Source organism: Dermacentor andersoni, chromosome 10 (assembly GCF_023375885.2).
Source record: "Dermacentor andersoni chromosome 10, qqDerAnde1_hic_scaffold, whole genome shotgun sequence".
Classification (NCBI taxonomy): Eukaryota; Metazoa; Arthropoda; class Arachnida; order Ixodida; family Ixodidae; genus Dermacentor; species Dermacentor andersoni.
This window is the reverse complement of record NC_092823.1, coordinates 125,631,570-125,646,508: the sequence shown is the minus strand read 5'-3', so window position 1 is coordinate 125,646,508 and position 14,939 is coordinate 125,631,570. Positions and strand designations below refer to the sequence as shown.

The window sequence follows — 14,939 nt, the reverse complement described above, 5'->3', positions numbered from 1 at the left end:
TAAATGAGAAATTCTAGACTGCAAATGATGTAGTTAAACTTGTTAAGCTCGAGCAGGCTATAGGTGACTGCTTCTCGCCGCCCCGTTCCAAAGGATATGCCAACAGAAATTATCACCGCCATCATCGAGCCCAGAGGTCCCGCAAAAATTACTAGATTAAAATGCGGCACCTGGCGTCTGCGCTTTAGTCAGCATATGAATGATGGATTTGCTTAGGCTTCGTCCTTCTGGCTTCAAATGACCCTGTGGCTTTGCAAGCCACCGAGACAGTTCCGTACGCTGTGCAATAATTCCGCGTATTTTTTCCGTACGCTTAACATATAATTCCTACGAACTCTATGTGGATGTGGATTCCGCACAAATTCCGCGGAAATTTTATAGGAATCGTACGGGAAACGCGCAATTATTTGATGGCATATACGGTACGTTTTGAGTGGGTAAATCTATAATTTTCAACAAGATATTGCGTTGTAGACGCAACCATTATTCCCGTGCGCATACAGGCGCTTATTGCCTTCATGTGTTTGGAAACGTATTACTGCTTGGAAATTTAAAAACATGCACCGTGACAAGTAACGTACTTCACAAGAAAATACATCTGGTGACACAAGTACAAAAATTAGACGAACCTATAATTTCCATGCCTACTGAACAAATGCAGTGCCAGTTCCCTCGAGTGAGCTTAGGTGGAAAATCTATGCTTACTAGGGGAGTTGACGTCGGGACCAGCCTGTGGTTTTGTAATCTCACAGGCTGGTCCCGACGTCAACTCTACTTGTAATCTTTACTTGTAATCTACTTGTGCTTCTTATCTACATGTAATCTACTTGTTCAGCGTCGGGTAGACCGCAGAGTGTTGTACGCTGTAGTGCAGTCGTTTATAAGCTGCTGTAAAACGAAATAAAAGAAGAAGAAGAAAGAGAAAAAAAAAGCCAGTACTCGGATTGCGACCTTGTTTTCGCAGAACGGCGACGTCATCATAAATTGACGCTAACAAGTGTCTGACTTTGCGCTTGGGAAGGCCGGAGGTTAAAGCGATTTGCCATCTGTTGGATTTTGCAGCGTCGTCTGCTCTGCAGTAATGCGCGACAGACGGAACTCAAACAATGAACGTCGCTCATTTTGTGCCTTTTCTTGTATTTGCAATGCGCAAGCCGCGTGTCGCGCAGTTTGTAGCAGCGAATTCGTACGAACTCTCCCATCTGTGAATTTATTTTGATCTGCGAAAGTGTTCAGTGAGAGTTGTGAAAATAAAAAAAAAATATGCCGACGTCATCGTCTGCGCGTCTCTGCATATGTCGTCTGCTACTGAGGATGACGCAAGGGCTCTGCAGACGGAGACCGAAGAAATGTCGAGTGTATTTGGTTACGTTTTGCATATGACTAGTTCCACAGAATAGAGTGCAATTATTTCGACGTAATTGTTAGGCGTCAGGCGAATGGCCTCTTTTACGCAAGACGGCGACTTGTATGCATCAATTGGTTTGCAGCAGACGTGTTTGCTGGAGGGATTATGCGTTACTGAAATTGACGCACGATTATCTGGTCGGGTGTATACTGAAGGAGAAAAAAAGGATATTACGCAGCTACTGTTGCTACAACTCCAAACCTAAGATCGAAATGCACGCGCTGCTGAATTCCAGCGCTTTGATAGCGCCATCACGGCACTTGGTTCTCCGCATATGCTACGTGAACATGTGCGTTTAGTGGGCCAGACATAGCCCACCCACCCTGATGATACAGTCCCCGCCACATCAGACTGCGTGTGTCGAAATGTAGCGCAAACAACAAAGGACAAAGAAGGAAACACACAGGACAGACGCGGATCCGCGTCTGTCGTGTGTGTTTCCTTCTTTGTCCTTTGTTGTTTGCGCGGTTACATGATGCATTCTAATATCCACCACCAACTAGCCCGGCTCTCCATGTTAAAAAGAAATGTAGGGGTAGCTCTTACATAAACTTACGCAGTTGGGCAATATCTACTTAAATATAGAGCTACATGTATGTAAAGTGATCGGTGGTTGCGAAATGACTTTCGTTAGGCTGTGAAACAAATTCACGTTCGGTGGAAGTAGCCTTGTTACATCGCTTGATATAAAAATAAAGAGAACCCCTGCGACGAATGTCTCAGGACCATGGGAAAGTAGAAACAATTCTTGCTAACCAATGCTTCATCGCAGTAGCGGACACCAGACTTTGAGCGATAATCGCCACTGCGATTTTCAGTGAACGAAAGCTCACTAATTAACTCATTTAATGAAGCTTGTAGAGAATGCTGTATTAGCAGAATTGAAGTCATCCAGTGCTGAAAGCACAACCTCTTTTGTTAAAAACTCAGTGCCTAGTACCTGTTTCGAGAAATGGTACAGATTAGATAAGTGCAGTGAAATGCCATGTTGTTCCAGTTGAAACTGTAATTTTTTTAGCACTACGGCAAAATGTTTACTGGAACAGAGTTCATATTTTGACTTGCTCTTTCTCGAAATCCATGCTCTTCGGGCGCATGTTCTATAGCAAAACAGGTTATGCAAACGGTTAAAAAATAATTAAATTATGGGGTTTTAGGTGCCGAGACCACCATCTGATTATAAATCACGCCGTTGTGGGTGAATCCGGATTATATTGGACATCCGGGCTTTTTTAACGTGCACTTAAATCTAAGTACCCGGGTGTTTTTGCATTTCGACTCTATCGAAATGCGACCGCCGCTGCCGGTATTTGATCCCGCGACCTCGTGCTCAGCAGCCCAGCACCATAGCCACTAAGCAACCACGGCGGGTGATGCAAAAGGTCGTGCCCTATAATTCAATCCTGCTGTGACCCCATACACTCACTGATGATTACGTTAATTCGCGAAATATTGGCTAATATTAACCGTGTATTGGCGATAATCGGGCAAGTCCTGATCCGAAGATAGAGTCATCGAAGGAATACGAGATACAGTCGTTCTGTGCTAACCACCTGCCAGTTTTTCTCTGAATATATATTGTCCTGGAGGGTATTCTGTAGCAGTCCACCTAGTGGGCTGTCCATTGCGGCTGCTGCTGATTGGCTAGGGCCGTTCGTCTCCTCCTCTCTCGCAGAGCTGCACCCAATCAGCAGCGGCCAAAATGAACAGTCCACTAGGTGGACTCTTAAGACTACCCCCCTGAAATCAATATGTGCGAAATTAGTTAATTAACCCAATAACCTTGACTAATTATGCACTTAAAAGCATAAATAATAGTGTGACTTGCTCCATACAACATCCAATAATATACATTTGATCGTGTGCTCTGTATATGTATATCGATCCTGTCGACTGTGCCAATTTTGCAACAGAATCTAAAAGCGACCAGTCCATCATGCCAGCAATTACTGTTTGTGTCCACGATATATATATATACATTTGGTCGCGTCCTCTTACAGTGCTTAGGCATACTAGTAAACCTTAGCTAAAGTTAGCTGGGGCACACCGTATATGTATACCGATCCTGTCGACTGCGCCAATTTTGCAACAGAATCTAAAAGCGACCAGTCCATCATGGCGGCAATTACTCCTTGTGTCCACTATATATATATATATATATATATATATATATATATATATATATATATATATATATATATGCTTGGCCAGACTTTGGGTGCTTTCTTTTCGTTGTTTATTCGTCTAGCGCTCGACATTTCCTTCAACGCTCGGACCTCGTTCGTTGTGACTGACATTTCCCCGGGAACAGCGCGCGAGCGCCTTTCAGGCGCCTTGACGTCGTCGTCGTTGCTAATGGCAACACGGTTTCGTTAGTACAGCCACTTTACTATCATGCTCACCCTGTAGCACTTTTCTTTTTTCAGCTCCGGCGGTTTGCCTCATACACGTCTATGCGAGGGTCCGGCGGTGGCGACAATTATAAAGAAATGTCGCGCTGGCTGCCACGCCCCGTTCCACGTTGCAAAATACAGGCTCGACGCGCCCATGGCCTGGGTGCAAGCAGGGTACTTAGGTGGAGCGGTTCGAGCTCTGATTTCGTGGGCTTATCGTATATCGTGTTATATATATATATATATATATATATATATATATATATATATATATATATATATATATATATATATATATATATATATATATATATATATATATATATATATATGGGATGTTAAGCACTCAAGAGTCCGTTTGACAACCCTGCACTGGGGGAAGGGAGAAGGGGGTTGGAAAGAAGGGGAGAGGTAAGTGCACGGACAGCACTATACAGAATCAAAGGCGCTACAGAGTTGAGACGTACGTAATGCTCGTTCGTCTCGCATTTACCGCTAAATCGCCGCTGAATACTTTTTAGCAGCTTTATCTTTAAAGCGGTGAACGTCAGACGCTTTTGCGGCAGCCAAGCGCTAGAAATCCATCCGGCGACGATCTGTTCACTTGGTTAGAGTCCTCACACCAGCCGCCAGCGCGCATTCGTACATCCTTGACGCTCGTCCAGCTTGGACTTGCATATGGTGCTTATGCAAAGGCTCGTCGTAAAGCCATCCTCTCGAGCCCGGCTGATTAGCCTACGTCGCCAGATAAAAGCGGGCTGCCGAGGTCGACTGTGATAACGATGCTGACGTTGTAACCCGTTTACGTTGATTTAGGTCGTAGTTTTCTATTTAACTTCTTTTTTCTTGCTTACATGAATACTGTAGGCTCTTGGACACCTTCATTTCGCTACTATAGTTTATTTTATAAGTGTGTTTCCCACCCGCCGTGGTGGGGTAGTGGCTATGGCTTTACGATGCTATGGGCACGAGATGGCGTAGTCAAATCCCGGCCGCGACGGCTTCATTTTGGTGGAGGTTCCACGCATTGGGGGAACGTTATGGAACCACACGCAGCCAAAAATAATCTCGGAGTCCCTCTTTAAAGTCAAACATACATGCTATTTATTATTGCGAGTAAAGATGACGTACGTACTGGAACTACGCAGAGTATTGCGAGCACCGCATGGGGCATGTGTAATGACCGAAGAGCGAGCAGTATACACTGTTGGTGCAAGATGTGCAGGGCGCGTGAGTTTACCGACAAGTGTGAAGTTCTGCTTTGTTAAAGCTTCTACTGGGTCTCTGTGCAAATCGCAAAGGCTACTGCACGCCGAAGCTTTCGATTCGAGGCTATGTGCTATAAGCTTCTCAGGAATTCAGCTTTCTTTTGGTAAACTCCACGTCCCGTAAGCTTTTCTGGCCGGCTTTACATACGTAAAAAAAAACCAACGTCATACAATTCAACTACCACACTGAAAGCTAGAAGGAAATTAAAGACAAACAACTGATCAAAAGTATATATGGATGCGGTATGGATTGACTATCAGTAATAACGATCATAAGTGTCTTTCAGGTGCCGCAAGGAGACAATAATGCGTGACGCCATCTTGCTAAAACATAAAGTAAGCACCACACAAAATGCGTTAACCTCAATTTTGCCGCGCTCATGTTAGCTACCACCCTCCAGCTGGTAAGACTTCCGTGATTTTCATCGCAAGTCTTCCATAACTTGCGTTTTCGTATGACAGCCAAGTTCATTGGTGATAACTAAACATCATAAGTACATGTTATCACACCAAACGTGACACAAGCCACGCAGGAAGCGTGCTGCCATGGGCTAATTCCCCATTCTCAATGCAGCGACGCGGGCTTAACATCGGGGCTGTATGACGTCAGGATTCTCAAAGTCTGATCTGGGCAAACGATGGTGGCATCTATAGTAAAGTAGGCCCTGAATTTGGCGCCACTGGTCAAGCAGTGAGCAACAATGGCGCAACTGCAGGAGCGGCGACATGGCTGAGGGCGGTTTTTGGGTTGTTTTCTTAGGCACTGTGGGAATAGAAGGAAGGCTGCATAGCTGTTGGAGTTAGGCTTAGCGTCAGGCAATCCGAGGATTAGTCTTTATCGGTCGCCGACAGGCAGCGCTGCGGGCTTTGCGAAATTAAGCCGTTCGGCCGGCTTGGCCCTGTTCGGCTTGCTCGGTCCAGATGAAATCACAATGAAACACCAGTTGAAAGTATGTACTGTACTGGTTCGAAGTTACATTCATTGATTTCTGGCTGTAACCTCGGCGTTTGTGTGTGTGTGTGTGTATTGGAGACGCTTTTCCTATAGTTGTAGGAAAAGAGGAGAAACGCAGTAATATTGAGCCTAAAGGCATAATTAATACGCGGAAATGGCAAATGGTACTTGAAGACAGGATTGCATAGCCGAACCCACAACCTTCGCATATCGCACGTCGAAATCTGCGCCTCCGGCCGCTTTCTTGTAAATGTGTGTTTGCTTACTAGACTTAGCCCCTGCAAGTGTTAGCTAGTGCCACTCACGGTTTCGTTTAAGGCCTTAGAGCCTTAGGTGTCTATGTTGGAGGTGACCTTGGTGAAACTGCGCCGTGAAGAAAAGATGTCACACAAAAAATTCACTAGAGTGTGCGCAGTGTTCTTAACCCTATTGGAATGGATTTCATCGATGCCGGCCGAGGATGTTAATTTGAGGCATTCTATTAGTTTGGTGATACCGTGTGCCTCAAGTGTTGTGTCTGTCATGGTTTGGTGCAGGCACGTACCCAGTCCTCCCCCACCGAAATTAAGCGGCATAATCCCCCCCCCCCCCTCCCCACCCATGCCACCACTCCTTATACATATTCCTAGAGCGCCGCCAAATCAATCTTGTGACTCGACAGCTATTCAGCCGTCAACACTGGGCTGCTGTTACAGTACTATTATGGCCGAGGTGTGGAAGCGATCGCTGATTGGGTCAAGGGAAAAGACACTGAACTGAGGGCTTGAAGCATATTGATATTCTACCCACTAAAAAATGCCGGAATGTTTTCGCATTTCTAATTATTTCGATGGTTGTTGCGAAATCTCAAGGTGCTGCCGCTGGAAAGGCCCCAGTGATATCTTTTCAATGATTTACCTTTCAGAGCCATCGCAAAAAATGTGACAATTTCTATCACACCCTGCAATAACCGTTAAACCCATAAGCAATGTGAATGTCACCTGCTACCTCGTTTGGTTTTTCCCTAATTGCACAGCACTTTTTGTGCAAAATTGGCAACGGGAACCAAGAGTCGCAAGGGGTTGAGAAATTAAGCGATCTATTAAAGGAGAGAGCCGAGGCAACAACCAAACAGTAAGGAAAAAGAAAAAAATGTTTGTCTTTGTGAAAATATTTATGGATCAAATTCTTTTTTCTTAAAAAAGAAGTCAAGAAAACGCCGCGGAAGTGGAGAATGATTCCGTGTGTTTTGAATGACGCTTCTACAGTTGTAAGTCGAGCCAACCGACGTAGGCACTTCTCTACTCCATTTAAGTGGGTGTTGTTTCTAACCTTCCGCGGTGGTCGCATTGCGTCTAGAACCGCAGCGTCTGCGCTCTACGCGGTTGTACCGGACTGGCGGCCTCGTTTCGTTACGCAAATTCCCAAATGAACAATATTAGTCGGTTTTGGCATTTAATTTGGTGCAGCAGTAAACAAGGGATTCAAAAGAACTGTGATTGTTCCACAAATATATATTTCTCTATAATTCTTCCAGAGCTAATTAAAAAAAAAACGCTACTAGAAATCTTTATTTTACACTATCGCTTGTGTACTTGTTCTTGGCAGTGCCCTTCCTGCGTTTCTTTCCGGCACGAGTCCATTTGATGTGGCTATATTAACACGATTCTGTCTGTCCCCTCGCAGGACCGGTGCCGACTACGCATACATCATGGAAGCGTTCGGGCCATTCGTCGCCTTTCTCCGACTCTGGGTGGAGTGCTTGATCGTGCGGCCATGCTCGCAAGCCATCGTGGCGCTCACTTTCTCCTTCTATGTGCTGCGGCCCATATTCCCCGACTGCGACCCCCCGGACCCGGCGGTCAGGGCCCTCGCCTTCGTCTGCATCGGTGAGTTCACGTCTCTCTTAAAATGGCGCCCTTCTGGATTGAGTTGGTTCCCACATTCTTCGAACTACTACGTGCGTGAGGCAGACATGCGAAGCAGACGACACGTTAAAGAGCAGACGACGCGCATCCGCGTCGTATAATCTTCGAACTACTACGTGCGTGAAGCAGACATGTGGAACAGGCGCCACGTTAGATAGCAGACGACGCCCTGTTCTCACTCTCTTGGTGTGGTTTGAATTCACGTTACCAAGGTGTGCAGCTTCAAATAACACGCTGGTAGGCAAATTCGCCTATACCCACCAAAATGCGAAGAGCGCGTAAACAGGCCAAGTGAAAAAAAAGTTACATGCAAGAAAGTCAAAAGCAGACGGCGCGTGCCTGTGTCGTTTGTTTTCTCGCACTTGGTATGCAGTTGGAAGGTTTTTTCATCAGTTCTAATATATATATATATATATATATATATATATATATATATATATATATATATATATATTACTCGCCCTTGTGAAAGGTCTCCAAGTATGCTGCAGCACGGTGACATTGCGCTACCTGCACTTGGGGAATTACGGCTGTTGCCTCCGAGATGTCACTGCACGCTTCGGCGTTTTCCCGCCTTTCTTTTTGTCGATTTTCTTGCCTGATTAGACATATGACACTCAAGGGGCTTCAGACAAGTTGGCACAAACCTATCTATCTCAAGTAAAGCTTTCCTTGACTAGACATCTCGGAGGCACATGTGACGCACAAAAGTCTTCAGACAAAGAAGCTTCACGCACCAGTGCAAGCACTGTGCTGTAAAATAAAAAATACTCCCTTCTTGGGGGCTTGTTCTTAAAAAATAATCGTTGTCAATATGGCGTACGCTTCTTTTACTTGACACTCAGCGCTAGCTAGTTTTTTCTGTAAGCAACGCTACGCCACGCAGTTCGTTACCTGAACATATACCGGGAGCGCAACGGCAGAGAAAGGAAAAGCGCGCAAGATGGTGATCATAGCTCCGGGACAAGATAATCCCTAACCGCCGCATTTTTTTTCTTCCACATAAAGTGTAACTCGCTTTTGAAAGTGAAAGAGCTTGCTCTCGCACGTTAGGCAGCGTTCGGAAGCTCCTCGGCCAAGGCGGTGAACCTGTCGGCACCTGACATCAGACACCGCGCCAGAAGCTACTTAGATAACGGAGCACGCGATACGGCCCGCGTCTCGCTGCCTGCCGAACCCCATGCCGTGTGGCTTTCCCCTCGACCTCTACACTATCGTAGCACGCTCTCGCTCGTGGGCTTGAACAACACCGCCGCCCGCTCCCTCGTCGCGAAGGTCGAGGCTTTCATCTCGCAAACCTCTCAGACTGGACACGTCCCACTGAGTACACAGCTGCAGTGTGCCTATACGGTTTGCTCGCGGGTGCCTCCCGAGTGTCTTTCTACTCGAAGCGATAAACATCACGCCTTTCCCCCCCGCTTGTCTCTCGTTTTAGCGAACGCCTCGGTGTAACGGTTTTCGCCGTTATCGTACCCTAACCTCAGCCGGCAAGGTCGGCCCCATAGAGCTCGCCTTATATATAGCATGCCTGTGTTTACCACGTGCACTTTCTCGGAAGGGCTGCTTCTAGCGTTCGCGCCCAACGAGATAGCGGTACTCGAAATGCTTTCAGGCAGTTTGACCGTTTTGTGGGCGCTCTTCTTCTCGAGAAGATCTGCCGACATAGTGGTGTGGCTAAAATAAAACAATAGATTGTAGCCTACGCTAGCCGATCTTGTTAATTGGCTGCTGGATTGACTGATTGATTAATGGTCGATTGACTAAATTGATATAATCGTCCCAAAGCGATGAAACAATTGCCGCGGTAACAGGTCGCTTTATGACATTGCGCTGCTGGTCTTGTAGGTCGCGGGTGCGATTCCCGGCTGCCGCGTCCGCATTCCTATGGCTTTTGGAATGCAAAAACAAATACGTTCGAGTGCTTAGATTCAAATGCACGTCGAGGAAACACAGGCGGTCAAAATTAATCCTGGATTCTTCATTACGGCTGGCCTCACAATCATATCGGGGTTTTGGCAAGAGTAAAAAAAAAAAAAACCCTGGATTTAATTTTCATTTAAAGTGCCGGAACGGCTACGGGGGGGGGGAGGAGGCGCCGTTGCGGGGATGACGCTGTGGTGTAATTTTGACAGATAAACTAATTACTCAAACGGTGCAGCTTGCAGGCAGAAGCGCGAATTTCGCTCGTTCATGTGCGCATTTAAATTTCTTCTCGCACTTTTTCTTGCGTTCTCTTGTACACGATAATGCTCCCTAACTTGTTACAGTCTCGTCATATCTATAAAACACCACAAATCGAACCGACAATTAACTTTGTCGCGTAGGGCAACTTGATAAGCACTGAGCCATGCTGGTATACAACCCAGGTAGAAAGAAAGAAAGAAGGAAAGAACGAAAAAGAGGGAGAAACTCAGCAGCCGCTTCCCTAGTGTCCAAGGCACAAGCACGGTTACAAGCACAGACAGCAAAAACGCGGCCGCATTCAGTTTCCGCGCCCCCGCGCGCTGTGTACGAGGCGACTCCTTAGAGCGATCAGCGCGGCTCGCGGACAATTGAGGGGTACTTAGTCTAATTGCCGTTCCTTCTACTCTACCCCTCCCCCCTCGCCTCGTACACCTGACCTGAGTGGAGTCCGCTTCAACTGTGCGTGTCGGACCACAGCCTCGAGCTATGCGTGCTAAGAACATACGTGAACCGTAGGCGTGGCGGAGAATGCGAGGGTCATTGCGGTCTGCGGTGCTCAGTTTCAAGCACACTGATACACCCTATGCGATACGGCGCACCGTATTTGCTCAGACATTAGCATCCCACCTCTTTTCTTCCTTTCTTTCGTCTTTTTAACTATACAAGCCAGACGAAACTCCTTGTGCCACTCGTATTTATGTTTTCTGTGATGGACGTCATTAGCAAAAGGGTGTTTAACTGGGCTAGTCGGTTCATTCTTCGAGGACTGTAGCAGCAGAACTTAAGGAACACGGACACAGAAGGAACGACTGGACGAGGACGCAGCAGCTGCGTCCTCGTCTAGTCGTTCCTTCTGTGTCCGTGTCCCGTGAGTTCTGCCGCTACAATCATCGAAGAACGTCATTATACCTAGCCTTACTTCTACGTGACGTCACCAAATTCCGCTCTTGTGCACAGATATACTTGTTTTGTGCAGGAAGTTTAGTAAGGAACGCTAGAAGGTGAATGATAGCATCCGCCTTACAATACCTCTGTGGTATTCTTTCATGTTCTAAGAAGCCTGGGCGGACGGGAGCTACAGCGAAGAAAATACGGTACATAAACTTTACTGCCACGCAGACACAAACGTTAGATAATTGCCGCTCCCGTACATTTCAACAGCGTGGTTGGATGTAATCGACGCCACAGTAAATATACTACAGGGACAAGTGCGGCGATTGCGTTTTCCCATATGAGAGCCAAATGCGTGCAGTACAGCGGGAGCTACGAGGCGTGTCGGACATTCGGGAAGTGTAGTTCGGCATTGTGCTCACTTGGGCAGGTTCGCTGGTACACGGCTTGTTCTGAAGAAACAGCACGAAGGCGCAACACACGGATCGCGAACACAACACGAGCGACACGGCACACAGCGTTTCGTTGCGTCTGTTTTTCTTTTTGCGCTCTGCACTGTAAAATAGGTTACACCCTTAAAAGTAAATAGAGGTGTAAATCTGTCTAAACTCCCACAAGTGAACAGGGGTGTAAATCTGTCTAAACTCCTACAAGTGAATAAGGGTGTAAATCTGTATAAACTCCTACACTCTTAGAAAAATTTACACCCTTTGGGGCTTATCTTGTCCCACAACAATAATCGTCATCCGTCTTGCCCGCGTTTCCTTTCTCTAACGCGGCGAGCCCGGTACTTCCCAGTCACGAACGGCATGCGCGTTATCAGTGTGACGCAGCATTCTCGACAGGAAAGTAGCGAGCGCCGAGTTTTCAGGAAAGGAAACGCAAGCAAGGCAGATGACGATTATTGTTGTGGGACAAATTTACACCCCAAAGGGTGCAACAGTTTTAAGAGTGTACAAATGAATAAGGGTGTAAACCGGGCTATAACTCTTAAAAGGGAGTAATTGTGTAAACCCGTCTACAGCTCACACCCTTACACCATTTTTCTGGATGAAAGGGTGCGGGTTATACTGATTTACACTTTTATTCAATTTAAGGATGTAAATTATTAAGGCCAGAGGGAGTAGAAAGATAAGATAGAGAGAGGGAGGGGAGGGGGAGAAAAATCGCGGTGAGCTCGCGCAAGCTTGTTATATTTAAAGAAACATTTAAAAGCTACCGACTGTAGGGAGCAGATATCGGACGTTGGCTGTAAATTTGTTTGACGAAACAATTATTCAAAATCACACATCTAAAAAATAAAGCTGAAGCACGAAGATTACAACTTTGTAACTCGGAAATCAGAAAAAATAAAATTAAACGATACCGCAATTACGTAAACAGCAGCTATTCCAACGGTTAAACGGGACAACATGAACATATTGTACATTTCTCTGGAGTACGCCACTAATGTTCGGCTAGACGAAGAGACGGGAGACAGAGGAGGTCGATTTTCGTTAAATCCGTGCTATATAAAACCCGCAGGCAATGAAGGCGAGGAAAGCATAGGGGGTAATTAGCTGCGATTGTAATTGAAATGCGAAGGTTTTGGGTTCGGTCCCCACCGGCGACAAGGTATCTTTTCGTCCACTTTCATTTCCCCTTCATTACTTTTTGTACATTTCAGCTACAACCACAGCTAGTTACCCCGAATGCTTTCCTTGGCTTCGTTGCCTGGTGGCTTTGTATGGCCGGGATTAAAATGCGAGTATAGCACTATTGCCAATCTCTTTCTTCCCTATTTTATAGCTCTACACCGTTCCCTTATTTCCTATTTCTGGGAAACTCGTAAGACTTCGTCCCCCTAGCGGGCGTCTGCAGAACTCACTCGGTGGCTCCGATAACACTGTGCACCCGGACGGCTTACGACTGCCGACCCGACGGGATCCGCGAGCTTTTCCAGCACTGCGCGCAATTACCGAAGAGGAGTATGAGAGAATACGAATTTTTTTTCTTTAATGTTCCCGGAGGGGCAGAATCCGATACGGCGTTAAGGTATGCATCGCCTTGATTCTCCGCGCGTGTTTGCATTTTGAGATCTCGCCGCGCAGATATCGGCTCGCGCCACTCACGACTTGACGATAATGACGGGAGGCGAGATTTCGAAGTGCGCGCTCCTGTAGTGGATAATTGACGCCGGAAAAGCGTGTATAGCATTCGTCGCGCGGTGTTTCTATCGTGCCAGCGGAGACTGCAACGTGCAAAGGATTGAGACGGTTGCCGGCGCGCCTTGTCGGGGTCTGCGATATTTTGCGACCTAGAAAACAACGTTTAACGCATGGTTTCCGATAGCCCGAAACAGTCGCGTGCACAGCGCATAGAATGTGTGTACTGTCGATTCGAGCGCCCCGATGCTTGCAGGTGTGCCCGTCATTTAGGGAGTTTTAGAAACCTGCACCAAATAAGCCTCTTTGCGTAGATAACCCAATGCCCCATGCACGGCCTGCTTGCGTTCTTGCTGCTCTCGTTTCGCGGTCTTTTGTGTTCATTTTCTTCCCGTTCTCTTGTACACCCGGTGGTATGCGCCCTGTAAGAAAGCTTCGAAACCTTCTTTCTTCGAAACCAGTATAGGTTTCCTTTGTAGTTTCGTGCTACGGTCCAGGAGGATCACAATGTTTCCTCATCGTGAAACTGCATTTATTTATTTATTTATTTATTTGTTTATTTATTTATTTATTTATTCTTTCATTCATTCAGTTAGTTAGTCACTCTGTCAGTTTCGGGGTCGTTTATGCTTTACAGAGAGTAGTGGGAAAGAAATATTCACAAAGTACACATTACAAAAATGAGCGGCAATTGCGGACTTGAAATCATCTCGGTCCATAATGGAGAAGATGGTGGTGGGAAGGTGATTGCAGTCTTGACTAGTCCTTGAGGTCAACGAATCAGAGTACTTGCTAGTCCGGCACTATGGAATGTCACCTTTCAGGTGGTGATCGCGACACGCTGAGATACATAGTTATATAAGAGCAGTAAAAAGACCACGCTTCAGGTTCTCGTTAAAACAAAACATAAAGCTTGTGAAAAAAGACGTATACGATTCATGACACGACGAGCGGAAATATTAGGGAGGCTTGAGGTTTCTTTTTTCATACTTGTAAACACTCGACATGCGAGAATTGTCACCTGTGTGTAGCACACGACAAAGAGGTGACAAAATTTTGAACGAAGGTATATACGAACTCATTTATTGTCTTGATTGGGGGTCATCGTGACGAAAGCTTACGCACACACATTTATTTGATACATCCGCGTTCGTTCATGTTATACATTCATTATGTGCATTCGTGTTTCCATTTCGCGATATATTAAGGCGGAGAGTTTTGAGAGCGAAATCACCGCACCGCGACTGGCAGTGGGCCAATGCCGTCAGCGGAGGGGCAGAGGGAACGCTGACATGATGAGTGACAACGGAGCCAGCTGTGGAAGACGGCGACGAACGCGCGAGCAGTGGCACGAGCCATTGCTGATGATAGTTTTTGCTCGCGCAAGTTTGTTGACGGAGACGAAAAACGCACGCAACCCTATAGCCATGAACAGCTTCGCTGTACAATAGTCCAGACAAAAGATTAGCATCAGGTGCCCAGGGAAGTGCGCCCTCCAAACAGAGCTCTCTCGGAAGAGCGATCGAGACCAAGCCTTTCAGGAGTGGGACCTTCACATATGGCAAAGCAAACGAAACACCATGCGGCTTTATACAAAATTTACTAGACGGAATTCCGCAGGCGCCAATGTCCTGGGGAGCTGCATTCATGGTGTTCCAGCCAGCATACAGGAATGGTGCTTAGTACATGGACTTGGCTAAATTTCGTGCTCGTGGCTTCAAACGGCTTCGAGCCTTACAAATTGAATCTTTTTGCAACAAGGGATTGCCTTCCCGATGACCGCTCGTCT

General features: G+C 46.5%; 1 protein-coding gene across 1 annotated transcript in view; it reads left to right on the top strand.

Annotated features, from left to right (window-relative positions):
• The window catches only part of LOC126544953 (large neutral amino acids transporter small subunit 2), a 123,941-nt gene that overhangs the window by 13,953 nt on the left and 95,049 nt on the right, over nt 1-14,939 (top strand). Inside the window, exon 2 of the mRNA XM_050192525.3 lies at nt 7,690-7,892. Within this exon, the coding sequence (XP_050048482.1) occupies nt 7,690-7,892 (203 nt within the window). The remainder of the gene's footprint in view (nt 1-7,689; nt 7,893-14,939) is intronic.